The following is a 17,528-nucleotide window of genomic DNA, read 5'->3' as shown; positions in this document are numbered from 1 at the left end:
GTCACACTGTTTCCAAATAAGTATGTATACATGACACGTATCCCCTGGACTCTTCCCACAGAGAACATGTGTGTACAGATATAGGGAAGTCAAATGTTCTCTAGCAGGGAGGATGACAAGTCAATCAGTTGAGCTGTTTGCATATTTCAAATTCCTTTTCTTTGATATCATTTAACCAAACATCTTTTTGTAATTGCTTTCTTTCATTTAGTAAATTTGTTTCCACAATTGGATCTTGTACTCTTTGTAATGAACACAAAGGCCTTGTGCTGGAAGAATGGAAGGAGGTGTGGAAAGAGTCTGGCAACAGGCTCTCTAGTGCTAGCTTCATTAATACAGGAGTGAGTATGCACAAGCTACGTAACCTCTCCACTGCCTGGTTTCCTTATCTATAAAATTTTAAAAAATTTAGGTTAACATAAACTTTGAATTTTTCAGCTTCCCCAACCTTTTCAGTTCTAAATTTCTATTACTTAAATCCATCAGTGAACTGATAAATCTGAGTTTCTAGAGAGTAAACTTGAATGTTCACAGTCTGGATTAGACTTTCCCACAAAAGGACTGCAATTCTCAAAGTCCTTACCACTCCCACCCCTGCAGCCTGTCTACAGAGACATCACCCTTGAACAGTGAGGATTAAACAGATACAGAGGGTAAGGACCAGCATGGCCGCAAGAAACCTGACACATGATGAGAATTTCCATCAGCAACACAACAGAGCTTTGACAGGGATTCTGCTCATCAGCCCTGCCACACAGACCTTCCTCCACAGGACAGCAGGACACATTTTCCCAATCACTCTGCAGTTTGTAAAGTAATCACCAACATTGTAAAATAGGCAGTATTTTCATTACATGTTTAGTTTTTTTTAATGGGTTCATGGTTTTAACATTAAAAAGTATAAAAGACATATGGTACAAAGCCTCCATCTCACCCCAGATCCCATCTCCCCATTTCTCATTCCTTCCCCTGCTTCCCACAAAAGAAGTGGTCACTGGTGTTAGTTCCTTACCTAGCCTCTCATAGATTTTTATACACATCTATTCTTTTCCTCTTGTACTCTATATTAAACAGCACAGCAATCCTCCCGATGCAGGGTTTCACTTCCCGTTATCACACTAAGGCGACTGAGGTCTGAAAACATAGCACAGGACAAAGTACAGTACCGTGAGATTTGTGTGCTTGCATGCATATGTGCATGTGTAAGAGAAAGAGGCACCATATTCACATACTTTCATTACAATATATTATTACAGTTGTATTTTATTATTATTATTTATACTAACCTCATACTATGCCTAATTTATAAACTTCATAATAGTTATGTATATATACCAAGGAATGTTATGTACAGGCTTCAGTACTATCCACAGTTTCAAGCATCCACTGGTGGTCTTGAAATCTATCCCCCAAAGATAAGGGGGACTACTGTATTCATTACACATGTCTGACCTTGCTTGAACATAATGGATCCAGAGAGTTCCTTCTGTCTCTGTTACAGAGAACACCCTCTTTGAGTTTTGCAGAATTCTATCCCATGGACACCCTATAGTATATTTTACCAATTTCCTAAGGGTGAACATTTTGTTTCCAGTCTTTTCACTTCACCTACTTGTGAGTGAGTATGTATGTAAATTCCTCTGAATGGTAATTTTCAATACGTTCAAATTACTACTCGTCACTGGCCATTTCATGGATGAGGAAAAGCTGTAGGAGTGCATGGTTGCAAATCAAGGGCTGGAAATGACTTGCCTGCTCAGAGGCATGGATTTCCTGAGTGGTCATGGACGAGCATGAGTACCAGAGGGCGGAAGAGGCTTGGGATGGAAGCTCAAACAGAGCATCTCAACCACTCACTGAGGTGCGAGTTGAAGTAATGAGGCTTGGTTGCAGCAGACTGGGAAGTCACAGTGGCAAATGTGAGCTGAGTGCTACCTCTGGGTGAGCAGGCACTTTGTGAGCCAGAGGCCGCAGTGCGGGGGCAGACTTGGCAGGGGGCTCCAGAAAGAGCAGTCACACACAGTATCACCAGGCAGGCTTTGAGCCAGGCAGTGGGGAAGTGGCTCTCCATGCAGGTTGCTGCCACCCACATCTGCACCCATCAGGTTTTGGGATTGGGACAGTGATATCACAGTGTTGGAGTTGTGACCAACTCTCATGGTGATTAAGCTTCCATGTGGGCAGCTTCATTTTTGTGTGTGTTCTGTAATTTTTTTTTTTTAGAGTAGTTTTTGGTTCACAGCAAACTGTAATGGACAGTACAGCAAGTTCCCACATTAACCCATCATACAATCTCCCCCACCATCATCATCCCGTACATGAGAGGTATAATTGCTACAATTGCTGAACATATTAAGACATTATCACCCAAAGTCCATAGTATATATTAGGGTCAGTCTTGGTGCTATATACCCTATGGGTTGCAAAGTATATTTTATTCCTATACTTAGTGCTACATTAACTCATTTAATTCTCATAATAACTCCACGAGGTAAGTTTTATTATTACTCCCATTTGAAGAAGAGGAAAGTGAAGGACAGACAGTAAGGTTAAATGACGGCCCATGGTCACATAGCTGGTGAGTGTTGGAACTGAGACTTGGTCTGGGCAGACTGACTCAGTGTGTGTGCCTAACCTCTCCACTATCCTGCTTCTGATTCTGTCCCCTAGTTCCTGTGGTTCCTTTCCCCCTGCCCAGCTATCCTCCCAATAAGGCAAAAAAGTTCCCTCTGTTCTTACATCCCCTGGCTTCTCCTGATCCTTGTTGCCTGTTTGAAAACTTTGAACAACTTCAATTACTGTTTTCTGGAGTGAGGGCCTTGGTTGCTAACGGACAGGATCTATTGGTTAGCTATGGCCATGCCCCCAAGGATTATTGTGAGGGGCACAGAAAGGGAATGGGAGGGTGAGATTTGGGGTGACCAAAGGGGAAAAGGGAGCAGGGGCCGTGACTATAGATTCGCAACTCCAAAGGATATGAGAGCAGAAGACAGATTGAGGGAGGCAGGGATGTGGAGAGACTGACGGCCAGGGAGACCGAGGACCAGACAGCATAGGACCTGATCCTAGGTGACAGTGACCATAATCTCCCATTATTTAAGAAGCACAGTTCTTGCCATTGAAGGGCCTTTTGTTTGTTGAACAGAGTGATGGAAGTAGGTAACAATATATACTTTCAGAAGCACTTGAACACAGCTAAATTATTATGTAAAAGAAAAAATAGGGAGGAGCCCAGAAGGAAGATCTGGAACTGCACCGTCCAACATGTGGCTATCAAACGCTTGAATGTGGCTCCTCCTAATTGTGATGTGCTGTAAGTGTAAGACACACATTAGATTTTGAATACTTGGCAGGGAAAAATACTATAGACCTTCGGGGTAGTAATTTTTTTATTAATCTTATGTTAAAATAATAATATTTTGGTAAGTTCCTTTAGAAACTCACATCTCCCCTTGACGTTCTAAGGCCATGGGTCTTAGAACACCACATTTGGATCTCATACATCTTCCCTTATTTGGACCCTAAATGAAATTAGTGACTAGAAGAAGAGGTTTTGCTGGAGACACACTGCTTCTTTACAGTCTAATCAACGTGGCCTGTGAACTATTATGGGTTTCTTGATTGTTCACAAATCATTTTGAAGGGGAAGTAATTTTTGCCTTTGCCCACACTGTTTCCTTCCCTGTTAACTTTTTGATAACATGATGAGCTGAAAGAAGTAATTCTCTTGGGAGCCTTTGAAGTCAGTACGGGATTTCTGGCTCATCAAATTCAAGCCCCCTCCATTGTTGCTACCTCGTAGTTGCTTAAAGGACTTTTTTCTCTGGGAGTTGTGAAGTTGGGCTGGCAGGGAGCAAACCTTCCTGGATATAGGTTTTTTAATCACTGAATGTAGCCTTGCATAAGCAGATTTGAGGCATAACTGAAAAAAGGTGTTTCAAGATAATGGTCAGCATGCTCTATGCTGCTTTTCTGACCTATGAATAGAAAGAAGCTCCAAAACAAAAATTTAATTTGAAGCTTTGTAACGAGTAACATGGCTGACATTCTGGTGTACACCTGGGGAAAGAAATGCACAGGAAACTTGAGGGAATAGAGATGAGCAAGTTAACTGACTTTCTAATGAGCCAAATAATTTGTAAAAGTAACAATAGTAGTAAATTTGAGATGATGTGGTCTCAAAGGAAAGACTGTATTTTAATGAATTACTGTTCAATTCGTCCTTAGCCTGAGATTCCCCTGTCTTCTCCTTTTGCAGAATGAATTAATGAGCCTCTGAAAACTAACATAGCTGAACTGATTTTAGAAACTTAACTATCCTTAAACCTATGGTGCTGTGTGTATGGCTGTGTGGTAGAAATATCAGAAAAATGGTCCAGATTGATTGTAAATGGTGATGTGATACCTCCCTGCTCTGAGTGTGATGCAGCAACAGAGATAATAAAGCCATGGGGATGGAAAGAAAGGCATAAAAAAGCAATTGTAACAGGAAAAAAATATCAAGTTTCTGTAACCTTCAGTAAATTATGGATTGTGTGTATATATTTGATTTTATACCAGGGGCATTCCACAAAAATTCAGATAGACTTTTAATTGGCTTTGATTTCCAGAGAACATCCCTTGAGTTTTCTGTAAAATTTGCAAGATTTCCCCTCTGACTTTCTGTGATTGCCTTGAGCTTATTTCATGTATCTTATTGGAATCAGGATGATAAATGAAGGATTTGATCTTTAAAGTGCTAAACAAAGAGCTAGACAATAAGGAAATCTACATAAATTTAGAAATTTCTCTTTAATCAAAGGTTGGATTTTGATCAGAGCTTTGTGGTTGACACTGCTAAATTCATCTAAGTGGACGAATTAATTTTCCTGCCTGGTTAACATTGGCCACAGACTTCAAGGCAGGATGAAAGCAATGAACCTGATTTTGCGGTAATCACACGGGGTGCATTCATCCAATTGGCCTCTGTCCCACCATTTCCTCTGTGAGGAAAAAGGCTTGTGTTAAAGATGTGGCCGTTGACCAAAACAGCTTTTAAGCTCATCCTTTGGAATTAACTTCAGAGCTTGAACTAGAATCTTTAATAACCCTGGATGCTGCCCATCTTCATCCTTTAGGGACAGATTGGATGTTTGGAGGATATAAAAAATCATTCACAAAGATAAAAAATAAAAATGAGAAATAAGAAAAAGCATTCTTGGCCAAATCTTATAAGTAAGGTGGGTGATAAATCTGGATCATACCCTTTGAGGTTAAAAAGTCAGATATTACTAAATATGACTATGGAATTGAAAATGACTTGCTGGTAGCTTCAAAGCCCTTAAATTAACTTTGAAATCAATTCCAATATAGACATGCCCAAAGTGTTTTGAGTAAAGGCAGTGCCCTTGGAACACGTATGTCTAGAGTCTGCCAAGGTGACTATTCTAAAAGGGATTACACCAATTTAGATGTTTGTTTTTAAAAAAATCAATCACATCACTTTATGAGCTCAGTGTAATGTAACAGGAAGAACATGAATGGTGAGAGCCAGAAGATCTATCTCCACCCCTTTCAGCTCTAAATGACCTTGGACAATTTATTTAAGCTGTCTGAGCTTCTGCTTCATAATCAGCAAATGGAGATAACAATTCCCACTGGGACTGTTGTGAGGGCTAGAAATATAGCACATAAAGCATGTATAGTATGCCTATATATAGTTCAGCGTTTGTGATTATTATTTGATGGAATTATTTACACTCAGACTTATTTCAGAATGCTTGTTCTCCATTGCCTTACTTAGAAAATGGTAATATTAATAAATGAATTGTGTGCTCAGGCATTTATACTAACATTGTTTAATTTTTTAATGTGTTAATGATTTTGTGTTAATCTCTTAAATACTAATTATGGTGGGTGCAGAAAATGCACTAATAAATGTTAAATGATACTCCCACTGTGTCAGACCTTGGTCTTAAGTACCATATTAACTATATAAGCCTTACAATAACCGTTTGCTATAGGTACTGTTATTATCCTCATTTTAGAAACAACAAAATGGACACATTTGCTGCAAGTTGTCCAAAGTCAAAGAGCTAGTAAGTGATAAAATCAAGATTCAGAATCACATTTTGTCTCCCAAGACCATCACTTTAACCTCTAATACCCTCTTACTTGGAGTGGATGGTGGGATAATCATTCACAGTCAACAATTGTAAATAAAGTGATGGTATATCCTTCAAGGTAAAAAAAAAAATCAAATAGGACTAAATATTGCAATGGATATAGAAAAGGATTTGCTGGTAACTTCAAATGCTACAAATTAACTTAGAAATTTATTTCAAAAAAGGATCTTTGAGTGAGGCCAAGGTCTTTGAACAAAGGCAATGCCCTTGAGTAAGTACAGCATCTACCACATTCTTGTTGAAAAGGACCAGGAACCTGCCCTGGCCACCCAGACAGGGCATTGATAAGCTTGATACCAAAGAATGAGGAATTGAAAGTAATGAGGAAGATTGGCCAGTCTGCCTATAGGACAAGTTGCCAAATCACTGGATATGATTAGGGGCCAGATCCCAACCCTAGAGTGAAGGATAGAAGGTAGGATTGCATGAAGCCTGGGAACAGGCTGCAGTAGATGGAATAGAGCAGTGAAAGAGGGTCAGATGGCCAGTGCTCTAGGGACAGGAGGGACAGAGAGGCTGAGGCCCAGGGAGGCACACTAATTATGCCCATTTGTCTTCCATTGGATGTCCTGTGTCAATACCTTGAATGACATATAGACTCTGGAGAAGTGGTGCTGTAGAGCTGGAAAGACATAGTAAATAGTAAAGCCTAATGCAGGATTTCTCCTGAGGGTGTCACCTTGGTTGATGCCATACTTACTCAAGAGCATTGCCTTTGCTCAAAAATCTTGGCCACTCCTTTTTTGAAATAGCTTTCAAAGTAAATTTATGACATTTGATGTTACCAGCAAATCCTTCTCAGTATTCTATTGCAATATTTTAACTCTAGCTGTACTAAGTAGTATTTTACATTTGTTTTAAAATGAACTAATTATTGTTTTATTTATTTATTATTCTCTACCAACATGAACATCATACCTTAGGTATCAGTTAGGTTCCAGTAAGAGGTAGATGGGGCACTCAAATTGGGTAATATGCAGAGAGGCAAAGAGTATAATAGGGGAACTATTTACGAAGGTCTGGTCTATGTGGGACTCTACCACCCCTGTGTCCTATAAGCCTGAATGGAAGGGGAAGGAGTCATCATGTTGAGGCTATGCCCTCCAGAGTAGAGATGTTACCCATCAGAGGTTACCCTATACAGAGAGAGAACTCAAGGAAAAATACACCAACCCCAGGCTCCTCCCTCCAGCTGATATCTTGTTAGACGTCCCCATTGGCTGAACCGAAACCCTGAGGCCCAGATAGCTCTGATGCAGTCCAGACAGAGAGGCCAGCCCTGTAGGGCACAGAGCAGGCAGAGGGTACAGAGTGGCTCTGCAGATGTGCAGCCATATGTCTTCATCTAAGTTAGACAAGGTCAAGGACACAGAGACCCTACCTTACTTGACGTCTAGCCATTCAACAGCCCTCCTTGGTTTCAGGTATTCTCCTCACTCTGAAATCATTACCAACCCTATCCTCCGGGTCATGCTTCACAATTTAAGCCTCAAGGATATCAGGGGAAATAATTTTGTTTTTCTGCTGAGGCAGATGTTTTGTTTCATCAGGGTTTTTCTGACCACATGAATCTATCTAAACTGGAAAACAAATTTAGGAAGAAGAAATGTGTTTTGTATCCATGTTTTGACTACCATTATCACTAAATTTAATTCCCAGATGAGTCAAAGGAAGTTAAGCTTTAATGAACTCTAGTCTTTTGTATTTCTGTATTTTATGTTACTCTTGCATATGGATGCATTATGTTTAAAAGAGCTGATGACTCAAGCAGGGTTCTTGATGTCCTTTGGATTCTCTAGTGGATATTTCACAACTGATCTAACTCATGAAAGGAAAACATTTTTATATGGTGGAGGAAATAGACAAAAATACATGGGTATTCTTAATAGTCTCATCCATTTTTTAAAAATAAGAACTATTAATTTCTCAACCTATTCAGAAGGCGTGTGTGTGTGTGTGTGTGTGTGCGTGTGTGTGTGTGTGTATTGCATTGAGGGCATAATCCTCTTTAGCAACCACAACTATTTGTTGCTATGGATATTAATATTAATAGTCTCAGGGTCAAATGCCACCTCCCCCCAAGGCTTGGTGGCAGACACTATGTTACTGAAATAGTCCATATACAGGTATATTAGGAAAGGCTGCAGGATCAGGAAATGGGACTTTATTTCCAACTGAAATGGAGAAAGACAAGCAAAAACACATTAAGTCCATAGATGTGACCATAAAACACAGAGTTTGCCAAGCCTTGGTCAGAAGGACAAACATCCACCCACCTGTGTTGAACAGGTTCTAGAAGGCAAGTCCAGCTACAGGTGTAGATGAAAGATGAGTCCAGCAGGCCATCTGCCATCTAGAGGATATGGTGCAAAGATAAATATGCACAAATATAAAAGCTTTTATATAAATAGAATCATTTATTCTATTTTTTTAGGGAAGAGGATAGCTAGTCCAGTCTTTTTTCTTCTTTTCCCTCTTCTCCTCCCTCCTCCACCCTCATGTGTTTTCTCTACACCTACATTACTAACACCAACCCCTGACCATTTCTCCCCACGAATCCACAAACACACAAGTTCCCTCTGTATTAACAACTTGCTGCAATTCCTTTTTTTTTCCTATACTTCATTTGATTGTCAATCAGACCCTTCTTCTAAAACTACTTCTGAATGTGTTAAAAGGCCAGTTTGTTGGAAATTCTTACCAACAACTAAAGGAAAGATCAACGAAAGCAATTCACAGCTGCTCCTTCTATAGTCTCAAATCAACATGAGCCTCAGCTAACCTCATGAGATGTCAGGATTCTATTGCCGAATCCGGAGATAGTCTTTCAATTCTAAATGGTGCACTGCAGTGAATTTCTCTTCCTTTGTTCTCCTTTCCCAGCCAGGCTATGGAACATTCCAGAATTAGGAGCCCCCAAACCACCTGTGCTTTCCTACTGGTAGTCTGGAGGTCCTGCCTTTTGTAGCCCCCCTCTTTATATCCTGTAGATTCCCTTGAGGAGGGGTGCTCTCTCCTGTGTCTTCCAGGTCATGAGCCTTTTTGTAGATAAGGAGAAATTTTCTTTAGGCAGCTGCCTGTTCCTCCTCCCTTTGCTTCATCTTCCAGATTATCAAGAACAAGATTGAAATGGATTCCACACTCCTGTGTAACTAAAAAGAAGGAAGGAACGAAGGAGAGAAAAGGAAAGAAAGAAGGAGAGAGGGAGGGAAGGAGGGAGGGAGGAAGGAAGAAGGAAGGAAGGAAGGAGAGAGAAGAAGGGAGGAAGGGAAGGAGGGAGGGAGGGAGGAAGGAAGAAGGAAGGAAGGAAGGAAAGAGAGAAGGGAGGAAGGAAGGAAAGAGAGAAGGGAGGAAGGAAGGAAGGGAGGGAGGGAGGGAGGGAGGGAAGAGGGAAGGAAAGGAAATGACTGGACAATGGCATTTCTCCCCTAGGCTTCTAATGAGTTCATGGAATCCAGACCCTTGAGAATAGCACACTGAATTTCACTCACAAGGGGATGCAGTTGTCCTTGTTTTAACTCTAGGCTCCTTTTGTGTCTTGAACCTATTTTTATTTTGCACCATCACGAGGTATTATAATTATATAATAATTACACTATATAATTATATATTATATAGTTAATGTCTGGGACCATGGTTTAGGAACTTTTGTGTGTTCATCTGCAGTAACACAAGAAAACCTTCTGAATACCCTTTGCCCTGCACAGTGCCTGGTATATGTCCAATAAAGGCCAGTTGGATCTGCACACTCAAAAGTAGGAGAATGTTGAATCTCTAGCATTCTTTGGGTCCTTAAACATCAGAAGAAGGTTAAGGAGGGTTCATAGGTGGATGAGGGCAGCAAAGATTCAAGATGGAAAGAAGTAAGTTCTTCTCCAATGGCAGATCATTCCCTAGTTATTGATTGGGAGGGCAAGTGAATGAAGATTTTTTTTTTTTTTTGCTTTTAAAGTAATAAAAATTCATTGAGCACCAGCTGTATATCCTCACATATCCTCCATGTTTGGCATTAGAGAATCAAAAATGCATGGCAAGACCTCTTTTCCCAAGGACTTCATCTTTATAAACAATTATTGCCCAGAATAGGGTAGGGAAAGGCAGAGGGGGAGACAGACGTACATAGAAAACAGACAGGTAGATTAGTGGGGACAGGCCTTATCACCCCCTTGCTTAAAATCCCCAGTAGTATACACCTACCCTTGAGATAAAATCACACCCTGAACCATGATGTGCCAGATTCTGCCTGACTCAGCCCTTTCCCATCTCTCTATCTTCATCTCCTGCCACACTGTCCCTTACTCACTTCATTTCTACCCACAGATATCATTTTTTGTTCTTGAACACAGAAAATCCTTTCTCACCTCAAAGCCTGTGCCCTCAGATCTTTTCAAGACACCCTCTTTCGTGATCATTCAGACCTCAGCTAAGTATCACTTCTTCTGGCCCATTTCACCATATTACCCTCTCCTCAGTCACTTCCTATGACAATGTTGTATTTCCCTCATAAAATATTTCACTGGGAAATTATCTTGTTTACTTCTTCACACAATTAGTCTGTTCCCCTTTCCTTTGCTTCCACCCTCTCCCATGCATGAGAAGGGGGCTTCCTGAGAGCAGGGGAGTCTCTCAAGGCTTGGCCACTGCTTTGCCCTAGTGCCCATGACATGGCCTGGAGGTGGCACCTAACAGACACTCATCAAATACGCACTGTCTCCAGGAAGATAAGAAAGGTTCACTAAGAAGTGTAACAGATGGGAAATTTCCTAAGAATAGGCAAGGCTGTTAGTGCCAGCACTGGGACTTTGGGCTGTCGGACATAGTGCAGGGTGGACTGTGAAGATAAGGATGGAAGAGGGAAGCAGCCTGAGGTCTTGGTTTGCCAGGAGTAAGACTTAAGAACCTAGACCCCACAGTCAGAGAACAGGTCTCAAACACCAGTGCCATTCCTTGTCAGGTATGTGACCCAGGCAATAACTTAACTCCCTGTTCCTCTGCTTCATTATTTTCAAAAGAACCAAGATGACATCCTCTCTTAATCAGGTTAATGTGAGCAACGAATTGGTCAGTGGGAAATGCCTGGTACACAGTTAGTACCTGGTACACAGTTAGCTAAGTACTTGTACTGTGCACTGGAAGGGAATCACTGAAGGGTTTGCAGAGTATGGTTATGCATTCATATATTGTGTTCTAGAAAGATCATCAGGCTGGAGGGGGCTGAGAAATCAGTGACTAAAACACTGTGTAGACAAGACAGACCAAGGCAAGGGAGCAGCAATGAGGACAGACTTGAGAGTTACTAAGGCAGTGAAGTTACTAAGGCTTTCACCCATCAATTGAGTGAAAGCAAGGATCCCATGGGTGGCTGGTGGTGCCCTTGATTCATACAGGAACTACAAAATGGGGGGCCAGGTTTGGGAGATAGGTGTTCTTCATGATCAATGGATGATGCTCAAATGCTTAGCATCATACTTAAAAGTACTTAATAAATGTTAGTGCTTAATAGTTAGGTAATATAATTTTTGCTTCTGAAGTAAATACTAGGAGAAGCATCTGTCTTGGCATTTTCTTTTAAACTATAAATAGAATTACTGGGGCACAAGGTGTATTACTTTTGAAAGACTTTAATTCATTTTGACAAACTGTTTTTCAAAAATGTTATACCAATATGCATTCCCACAATAACCTGGGATTCTTTAAGAAGTCTGGGTTTGGTTTTGTTTTTAACAAATACCACTTCCAAAGTTGCAACAGTACAGAGAAAAGCCCTCTCCTATGTTAGTAATGGAAGTAACCATGAATTCCAGCTCCTTCCCTAGACATTGCCAGGTGCTTTGTTGTAGGGAAATCCCTCAATCCAAGTGTCTGATACTCATTAATATATTGTAATGAATATGCACACTGTACTCTTGAAATCACGATGGCGAATGAAATACAGACATTATATGCACAAATATTCCTTTGAGGTTTGGAGATAGAGAAATGAAGAGAATATTCTTAGCGAACAAAGAGTTCCATTGTACCAAAGCTGCATTATTCTAACAATATTTTCCCTCCAAAGGCTTTCTTTATCATGATCTATTGTTGCACCTGCATGGAAATTCCATTTCCTTTGAATCGATGTGTGATTTATGAGAAGGCACCGATTGCTGATCATATATGATTTTAACCCAGAATATACTAAAATTTCTTTTTAAAACATACATCAATAGAAGAAAAAGCCATTTTTACTGAAGAATGTGGTTTGGTCACTTCTGCATGTGCTCATGAACTCTTAGCCATTCACCTGCTTCGAATGCTTGTAACTGTATTTCTATTATTGACCATGCACAGTTGAGAAGCCTCGGGGTAATAGGACCCAGAGAAGCTGGTAGTATGTTCATTATCCTTCTCTGTGAACACTTGCCATGTGTTCATTAAACTCAGATTTGTATACTAAGGTGTAAGTGTACTTTTAAAGTAGTTTGTATCCGCTGTCTTTTCTAGAATCTTTATAAAGGAAACTGAGTTAACACTGTTCTTATCTGTGTGTTGCATTGAATCCAGTGTTTTGCATTTTCCAGAATCGTGTAGAGACCATTTAAGCAGGTGTCTTTCAGTACCAGCTCTTGACTTTTGTTCAGGGAATTATCTATCAAGGTTTGAATGATAATGCATAGCTTCTTTGGGGAAACTTCTTATACTTAAGGTACAGTCACTGTTCTCAGGGATTAATGAGAGGAAGCCACAATTTTTCAAAACAGGTTGGGAGTAACTTGAAGTGGAATTCTTTTTTGAGTAGAGAAGCAATAAGGATTGTTCATCTTTGGTAACCCATGATTGTTTTCTTCTAAAGAGCGTCAGTTAGAGATGGCTCCATCAAAGAATGGATGGAGGGATATATTTCTGCTTCAAGGTGGACTTGGTAGTTTCAAAATGGTCTGCTTTTCTACTTGGCTTGTCATGAATGTCTAAAGGGAAACTGTTATGGTTATGGTGGGGAATTGGGTGGAGTATAATTCATGTCAATATATCTATTAGCTGTACCTTGTCGGCCATGTTAGCATACGATCAGTCCCTTATCTAACTCCACATCCTCCAGTTTTTGTCTATAGCTATATTGACATGATTAGGTTCTTCCATTCATATCCATTCTTCTTTTACATACATTTATAGAATGTATGAAAATGTACTTCCCATTTGCATCTAATACCATCCTCCACCCCCCTTCTGAATCAGAGTATTATGTTTCTCCGAAGCTTTCCCTGACTTCCTCTCCTCCAGGACTTAGTTTTCTCTCCCTTAATTGGTCACTCTTATTAATACAGAACTCAACACTGCACTGTACTACCTATATAGAATGTGAGTCAATCAGATCTCTAGTCTTCCTGGAGCTGTCAGTTATTACACTTAGGAGTTTACTTCCTGTCCATGAGCAATGTATAAGATGGACTCTCCAAAAGGAGATGAGAAAAATTCACATATATTATTCAACCATTTATCCCAAATGTCTTAAAATCCCAAGGATCCTGAAGTTTTTCGTCGGTTGGTTCCCTGGTTGGTTGGTTAGTTTTGTTTTTGCTTTTTGTTTCTGTTTTTATTCTTTATATTCCTGTGTCTGTTTCCATTGCACAAATTATGCTGTTAAACTATTTTTTGATTAAAAATAATAGAGGTTGGACCCAAATCTATGTCTATAGTTTCAAGTTTCTCTAGAACTAAAAAAGAAAATGTCCCATACTTTCTAAAAATCAGCCATGTAATCCAGTTCCAGCTATTATCAATTCATAGAATCCTAGAATTTTAGATTCAGGGCATATGGGGGAAGTATTAAAAACAAGCTAGTTAATATTTCTGTAAATGAATTTGATACAACTCCAGCTCACGGGGGGAAAAAGTATTTCCTGATTAAAAAGTTAGGGTAACATTTCTTATCTTTTTCCTGAATATTCACAATGACAAGCCAACTGTAACTTCCCAAACTTATTGTACCATGGAGTCCTTTTTCCCCTATGCAATAGCTGTTAATATCTTGCATTCAGGAAATGAGTCCCTTCTCATCTTGAGGTCCAGAAAACTAAGCAAATTGCCCGAGATAACATAGTAATGAGAGCCAGGATGTATCCCCACTGATGGTTGATAACGTCCCTCAGAATAGTATTGACAGCAAAGGCTTCAAAAAGATTTCAAGATTAGTTTTACTTGAAATTTAAAGAATTGCTTCTAAAGTACTGAGGATCCTAGCTTAATTTAGAGAGATTTATCTTTCAGCAGATGGAAAATGTGTCAATTGGCCCATTCAATTTAGTAGTACTCTTTATTCATATACATCAGAAATGGAACCTGAATACTATGCACAAGAACAAAATGCTCATGAGGCTCCCAGTCTGAGGGTGGAGAAGGCAGAACGCCAATAAGCAATTTAAAAAGTAGATATGTAATTACAAATTATGGTGTGTGCTATGAAGAAAATGAGCTGCGTAGTGTCAGACTGAACTTAAATTTGCAATCATTTTTTAATTGACCCACATTCAGAAGGGATCAATAGCAGCTGTTTTTATGGTTATCTCTGTGGTTAGTTCAAAACTACAATTTGAACCACGTGACAGCCTCTCCCCTTCTTGTCTTTCCAGCCCCTTGGAGCAAAATGAGAGCACAGTGAGCAGGCCCAGCCTCTCTCCCAGCCATCCACGACGCCCACCATGAACCACTTGGAGGGCTCCGCGGAGGTGGAGGTGACCGACGAGGCGGCAGGTGGGGAGGTCAACGAGTCAGTGGAGGCCGACCTGGAGCACCCCGAAGTGGAGGAGGAGCAGCAGCCGCCGCAGCAGCAGCAGCACTATGCGGGCCGCCACCCGCGCGGGCGTGTGGTCGAGGACCTCCGCGCGCAGCTTGGGCAGCAGGAGGAGGAGGAGCGCGGTGAGTGCCTGGCGCGCTCCGCCAGCACTGAGAGTGGCTTCCACAATCACACCGACACTGCCGAGGGCGATGTGATCGCCGCGGCCCGCGACGGCTACGATGCGGAGCGCGCGCAGGACCCTGAGGACGAAAGTGCTTACGCGGTGCAGTACCGGCCGGAGGCCGAGGAGTACACGGAGCAGGCGGAGGCCGAGCACGCCGAGGCCACGCACCGCCGCGCGCTGCCCAACCACCTGCACTTTCACTCGCTGGAGCACGAGGAGGCCATGAACGCGGCCTACTCAGGCTACGTCTACACGCACCGGCTCTTCCACCGCGGCGAGGACGAGCCCTACGCGGAGCCCTACGCCGACTACGGCGGCCTGCAGGAGCACGTGTACGAGGAGATCGGGGACGCGCCCGAGCTGGACGCGCGCGACGGCCTGAGGCTCTACGAGCAGGAGCGCGACGAAGCGGCCGCCTACCGCCAGGAGGCCCTGGGCGCGCGGCTGCATCATTACGATGAGCGCTCCGACGGCGAGTCCGACAGCCCTGAGAAGGAGGCCGAGTTTGCGCCCTACCCGCGCATGGACAGTTACGAGCAGGAGGAGGACATCGATCAGATTGTGGCCGAAGTCAAGCAGAGCATGAGCTCTCAGAGCCTCGACAAGGCGTCAGAGGACATGCCCGAGGCCGAGCAGGACCTGGAGCGCGCCCCTACTCCCGGTGGGGGCCGTCCCGAGAGCCCTGGTCTGCAGACACCTGCTGGGCAGCAGCGGGCAGCGAGCACCGCCGGTGGCGAGGCAGGGCAGCGGTACAGCAAGGAGAAGAGGGATGCCATCTCTTTGGCCATCAAAGACATCAAGGAGGCCATCGAGGAGGTGAAAACCAGGACCATCCGTTCGCCTTACACCCCTGACGAGCCCAAAGAGCCCATCTGGGTGATGCGCCAGGACATTAGCCCCACCAGGGACTGTGAAGACCAGAGGCCGGTGGATGGAGATGTAAGTCTGCGAGGGTTCTGGCTGGCTCAGTTCCGCGTGAGGAAGGGAGGGGAAATGGTAGCTCTGTGGCCTTGACGGTAATGGGAAAACGAGGTCATGGGATAAATGGGCTGTGCGAGTGCTAAGAACTCTTACATGGTAACCCTCAAACAGCTTGCACGCAAGCTCTGGTCAGTGAAGCAACACCCGGAGGGAGTTGGGGTTCCAAGCATTTATCAGATCCACAGCAGGATCGCTGTAAATCATTAGGTTCCAAACTGTACCTGAAGGATTTGTTTAGAATCAGATTCCTGGACACATGCCCCCACCATCCATTTGCTGATTCAGAAGTTCTGGGATGGGTCCAAGAATTTGCATTTCTAATAACAAATGAAAATCAAGCCTGGATTGAATAAAGAGAAATTTTATTGGAAAGGATTATTGCAAAGGAGAGAAAAGGATGGCGTGAGGGGGCGGGGTGGTGAAGGGTATAGCAACAGGAGAATCTCCAACCTTAAGATCTGTAAACCTTTCTAGGATAAGACCAAAGGGTTTTGTTTTTGCAGGGAAGAGTAAGGCTAGAAAGAACAAGGTGTGAGGAAGTGGGATGAAAGAGTAGCCTAACTAAATGTAGATCAGAGAATAATTTTAACATGCTACCAGCCTATTTGGGGGAGGTGCTTATGCAGGCCAAAGTTGAGGCACCTGGGGGAAGGAAAGAAGCTTAACCAAAGTTAACAAGCATTTTATTCTAATTAATCAACAGTTCAGCTAATCATTTATTAGGCAAAGAACGGAAGTTTGGAGAGTTCGTGCCTGGCCTTGTCAACAAGAGTCATCTGAGAATCTTATCCAAGTCATTTAGGGAAGGGGGTTTCTTTGCTGTAAATTTTTTCCAGAACACACAATGACCAGAGGGGAGGTGGGTCTTGATCTTCCCTGTTTTCTAGGCAGGGCTCTTAGCTAAATATCAGCATGGTCACTAAAAAGGTCCCAGGTGATGCTGCTGATTCCAGAACCCCAACTGGGGAACCAGTGCCTTAAAGATATCCCTTAAAGATTTGGGTCAGGCATTATGGCCTCTTTGTTGGAAACCCTTCTGAGCCCTTTCTGGCCAGGGTTTCTGCAGGTGTGTGTGTTTCCCACTCTTTGCCTCATTGTGGTTTTCAGTAAGTGCTAATTTCACTTCTGGTGGTACCTGGGCATCCTGCCCACCTCATAGAAGACATGTTTTTTATTTAAAGCTAGATTTTTACTTCCCTGTGAAGACCTACACAAAGCTATTGTTGCCTCTATCAACATTTTATTTTCCATTCTTAAAATATCTAAGGAGTTTGATAATATGGCAAGCTTGGGTGTCACAATCTGTTCAAAATAAATCAAGAAGACTAACCTTTGCCCCTCTGCCTTGCTATAAAGATTCTTTCTGCTCCAACTCTCACTTTTCCATCCTCTTGGGTAATTTTTAAGCAGTTTCATTTAAAAATGGAGCTTGGAGTAAGAGAAG

The 17,528-nt window shown here is 42.2% G+C and overlaps 1 protein-coding gene across 2 annotated transcripts in view; it reads left to right on the top strand.

Annotated features, from left to right (window-relative positions):
- Positions 1–17,528, top strand: part of Apba1 (amyloid beta precursor protein binding family A member 1) — a 214,378-nt gene that overhangs the window by 116,578 nt on the left and 80,272 nt on the right. For both annotated transcript variants that reach the window (XM_015492908.2, XM_048806871.1), the window contains exon 2: positions 14,774–16,042. In XM_015492908.2, the coding sequence (XP_015348394.1) occupies positions 14,843–16,042 (1,200 nt within the window). In that variant the 5' untranslated portion in view covers positions 14,774–14,842. The remainder of the gene's footprint in view (positions 1–14,773; positions 16,043–17,528) is intronic.

The sequence above is a fragment of the Marmota marmota genome, unplaced genomic scaffold (assembly GCF_001458135.2).
Source record: "Marmota marmota marmota unplaced genomic scaffold, marMar, whole genome shotgun sequence".
NCBI lineage: Eukaryota > Metazoa > Chordata > Mammalia > Rodentia > Sciuridae > Marmota > Marmota marmota.
Note: the sequence above shows the minus strand (reverse complement) of the source record. Positions and strands in the feature narration are given on the sequence as shown.